The 4,593-nt window shown below is 45.2% G+C and overlaps 1 protein-coding gene across 1 annotated transcript in view; it reads right to left on the reverse strand.

Annotated features, from left to right (window-relative positions):
* LOC142899191 (phosphoribosyl pyrophosphate synthase-associated protein 1-like) overlaps positions 1-3,682 on the reverse strand; it is an 11,023-nt gene extending 7,341 nt beyond the window's left edge. Inside the window, exons 1-3 of the mRNA XM_076042677.1 lie at positions 3,494-3,682; positions 1,240-1,292; positions 1,016-1,082 (exon numbers count right to left, since the gene is read on the reverse strand). Of these exons, the coding sequence (XP_075898792.1) occupies positions 1,016-1,082; positions 1,240-1,292; positions 3,494-3,651 (278 nt within the window). The 5' untranslated portion in view covers positions 3,652-3,682. The remainder of the gene's footprint in view (positions 1-1,015; positions 1,083-1,239; positions 1,293-3,493) is intronic.
* Positions 3,683-4,593: the final 911 nt, after the last annotated feature.

The raw sequence follows: 4,593 nt of genomic DNA on the forward strand, positions 1-4,593 counted from the left end.
CTGCATGTGCACGTGTCGAGCCCGTGTCGTGCACTCGTCATCACGGCAATCTCTTTGAACTCTGGTTATCTTTCAGACTCGGTGTTTTTGTCAGAGTAAATGATCTGAGCTGTCAATCAGCTATGCAAGAGGACACAACATTGAACTGAATTTTTGGTTTTTGTATGTTCCTTATTGTTCAATAGATATGGTGTACGAAAAATGTACTTTAGAAAAAATAAAAGCAGTTAGTTATTGTACAAGTTATTGTATAGATAAAAGATTGTCACCATCTGCTTGAAGAAAGGCAGATGTTGTCAGAGTTTGTCTTTGAGGGGATCATTTGTAGCTGGAGATACACACAATTTTTCCAATGGGACTTTAAACCCAAAATTTCAACGTCCTGAAATGTCCATTACTGGACAGTACTGCTACTCCACACTCAGGCAGTCCGGCTGAGGTTTGGAGCACAACACTAAACTAAATGTTGAACAATCCTTTCACGGAATGTTTCAGGAGCCGGCAGAAGTGGAAACATATTTGTATATGTTGGTCATATACATTTATATGCAAATGACAGTTTATGTCAAAACAGAAACATGGTCTGCAGATCTTTATTCCTATAGACAGTAACATACAAGATGCTCCAAAAAAATGATTTTGGCCGTTCTTGTTGAAATAACCTCAATGTTTCACAGAATGTATAGAAACAGATCAAGATTTTACAGTGAATGTTTTATTTTTGTTGTGTTTTCAGGTTGCGCCCTGGCGTTGACTCCCAAAGAGAAGCCTTGTTGCGTCTTGGAATATGCTCGCACACAGTCCCCCAGCTGTGACACGGAGCACCCAGTTGACGTGTGCTGTGTCACAGGCGGTGCACTTATGAAATCTGTCCCGTAATAAACTTATGATGTTCAACACCTAAAACAGTTCAAGTCCATTGAGCTAAACGTAGTCATTTTCAAGATAATTGCTTTTAAAATAATGTCAAATCTTTGGGGACACCCTGTGTTATTATGCGGCCACCAGTTGATACCTTGGGATGGTCTGGATGATGAAGATGTCTTGTCCACGGACAGATTCTTCCACATCCACTCTCGTCTCTGAAACAATCAACATCAGAAATCAATGAGGGTTGTGGGTTTTTGTTGTTTTGTTTTTTCATTAAAAAAAAAATAAATAAATAACACACTGCTGTATCAAAGAATAGATCAAGAAATCAGACACAGATGTTTATCAGTCAATGAATTACAGTCTCACCTCTGTTTGGCTCTTGATAAACCACAGACTTGCCCAACTCGATTCCCAGACGCCTGACACAAAACAAAAGCAGGCAAAATCAAATGAAATTAGTAGGAAAACGAACACGATTATTGCAATGCTTCGAACATGTACATGCGTTACGGCGATAAAGTTGAATGGAATCGAATCAACGTTTGCATCCCAGCCAACAAATAAAAAAAAAAAACAGTCAACTTCAGAGAAATAGCAGATCATTGATTTGGAAGAGAATGAAAAAATAAACTCTTCAAACGGAAGGCAGCTGAAAGAGTTTGAATGAGTTTCAGCTACAGAGGAGACCTCGTTGGCATCACTGTGAGCTAGACAACAGTGACATATTAACTCGTATTGCAAACAAGCCGTGCTGCATTGGTGCAATCTGTGGACAAGCCCAGACAGCCTGATACACCTGCACCTCGGGCACAATATTATGCTCTTAATTTTATATCCAAGGCAACCTTACAGTGGGGTTGTAGAGACGTGACGGCTCTTTGAGAACGCGAGAGCCAACGCAAACGTTGGGCCGCGTGAGCGCATGTGGTTCGGTCCGTGCAGTCGGATATTAAGAACCAAACCTTTCACTCTTCACTTCCAATGAGAGAATGAAAAGTTTTCAGAAAAAGTCATCAGTGCACCACCAGAGCAAGAGCTTGGCACGGAAATGGAAGACGCTGCAGCGCAGTGTGATGAGGGTGAGATTTAAATACTCGAAATCTGCACCTCTGGCTCTCCTGTCTGGAAATGATGGGCTGCACCCCAGGAAGGGGGCGAGGTGCCAAAGGGTAGAAGTCGTTTGAGATGAATGTGGCAGCAGCTGCACTTCCTCTCACTCACAAGAGAAGCAGTGAACCCACTTTGCCCCACAGTCAAACTGACAGGATACTAAAGCGCAATAAATGGCTGATAAATATCCCAAGGCCATTATAACGTCGTCGTGTCTGTGTTTTGGTAACCACTCCAATCCGAGACAAAAAGAAAAGAGCTCTTTTTATACGAGACGTGTTCGTCCTCCGCCCTCTCAGTCTTGGCTGACCGGTCTTATCAGCTGTTGTTAAAGAGCCGTGGCCGCCCTGTCAGACTTGTCTAGTCTGACTAATCTTGTTTTTCTCTCAGATGGGAACTCGCAGTATGATGTACCAATGAACCAAAGCAATTGAGCTGCACAACCAACTGCGCAGTGCGCTCAGCGCGTACGCGCATTTTTGATGAAACGGCAATTTGAACGTGCTGCATCACGCCAGACTTGGGTGTTATCAGCTGAAGTGTGTCTGCACGGTGCACTCCTGCCTTCACACACTCTCACCTGACAGCACCTTTTGAGTCTCCAATAATAGCCCAGACTCAACCCTGCATTAGTCACAGCCTATTGAAGTTGCACCTTTCCTTGAGATGCCGTTTGCGGTTGAGTGCGTTCAGTTCAGCCAGAGAATCTCTTCAGTCGAGCTGGGGTTTGGTTTCCTCCACGGGAGGCTGAGACGAGATTTATTGCATTTGATTTGCAAAAAGTACCTTGGCTGTCAACAATGCGACCAGTTGGTCCCCATCGAGTAAACTATTATTATTATTATTATTATTATTATTATTATTATTATTATTATTATTATTATTTAAATAATGATTTAAGACTAGTTAGTCTAGAGGTGGTCTCAGAGGATGCAAACAAGGCCTGGCAGTAATCTTTGAACCTTAAATGACAAGTGCCATTGCCCTTTGTGACATCACAAGCACTGAATGTTTTCGTGTTTGCTGAAAATGGGAGCCATGACAGCACGACATAAAAGGAAGGAGTTCTCACGTCTGACAAGCCTGGGACAACAGATTACAAGTTGGAAAACCTTATTGCAGTGAGCTCCATTCGCCCCGTCGACTGATTCCCCCACCACAGACTGATGATGTTGCCATAACCCTGAGCTCTCTCTCTCTCTCTCTCTCTCTCTCTCTCTCTCTCTCTCTCTCTCTCTCTCTCTCACACACACACACACACACACACACACACACACACACACACGCACACACACACGCACGCACACACACACACACACACACACACACACACACACACACACTGTTTACATGACGCTCGAAAAAACGAGAAAACCGAATTACTGCCATAGTCCGACCATGACCGGACAACTGAAGTGCATGTAAACGCGTTAGTCGGACTAAAATCTGATTTGGAGAACTTTTACCGATGACTCCGGGAGATGGTGATGGAAGTTCGAAGCCCACTTACTCTGTGATCCTCCGGGCCAGCTCGGTGCATGCGGCGGTGGAGTTGGCGGAGAACACCCGGTAGCCACTTCGGGCGGCGTTCATCTTGGTGAAACCGTAGGACAGCTTCGGAGAGTGGGACACCAGAGACCTGTGACCTCCAAAGCGCCTAATGGGCATGTTTCCCTCCTGGGGGCGATGGTTTGGTGAGCGTTCAAAACCTCCGAGGTAAAGATCCCACACTTTAGCAGCGGTTTCCTCGAGTGTCTTGGCCGTGGGTGGATGCGCCTTGAAATGGGGGTAAAGCGAGCCAAGATGAAGAGGAGGGCAGGCGGACCTCAAAAGAGCATTCGCTGCTGCCACATGCTCCCCATGCGGGAGCGACACTCGTGCTGACGAAAGCGAGTCAACACGACCCCCCCACCAGACAACTAGTGCTGGCTTTTGAAAAGAAAATAGGGTTCACTCGGTTCCCAGCGGCTCTTCTTCAGTGTCGTTTGGCGAACAACAATGACCGTCGACGTGTAGTAAAGGAAATTATAAAATAGCCTCTCAGGGCCGGCGACGTAAACGATAAAACTTTCCCCAAACTCCGCTGCCAGCGTTAGAAACGGGGTTTTACTGTACACGGTATGATTACAAGTTGCCGTGTGTGCGGAGAAAGAAACGCAATGGGTACACACGTTCAGTGGGCGGGGCGTACGAGATTGGCGTCGAGTGCAACAAATGAGAGGCCAGAGCGAAACGCATGAGGGCGTGGTGGATAGCGCCTCAGCCAATCACCGGCCCGGAGAACGACCTCAAGACGGAGAAGGCAGGAAAATAAGAACTTGTGAACGCTATCGGGAATTTAGCCGAATGGAACTGCTGTAGAATATAATGCGCAGCCTCTCGATGTAAACTAACACACATTTTTATTATACTACTACTACTACTACTACTACTTGATTTAAGGCTTACTTTGCACCTTTTTGGTTCTGTTTCAAACAGACTTTATATCATACTCAGCGATAGATTCATATGGAAGAAAACAACTCACTCAGCAACAACACCAAAATCTTAGGCATCCGATGAAGGACCGTGTGCCAATTAGACCACACAAATAGAGACAGGATGTACACA

This window comes from Nelusetta ayraudi, unplaced genomic scaffold (assembly GCF_046127955.1).
Source record: "Nelusetta ayraudi isolate G7.1 ecotype Tasmania unplaced genomic scaffold, CSIRO-AGI_Nayr_v1 ptg000004l, whole genome shotgun sequence".
Classification (NCBI taxonomy): domain Eukaryota; kingdom Metazoa; phylum Chordata; class Actinopteri; order Tetraodontiformes; family Monacanthidae; genus Nelusetta; species Nelusetta ayraudi.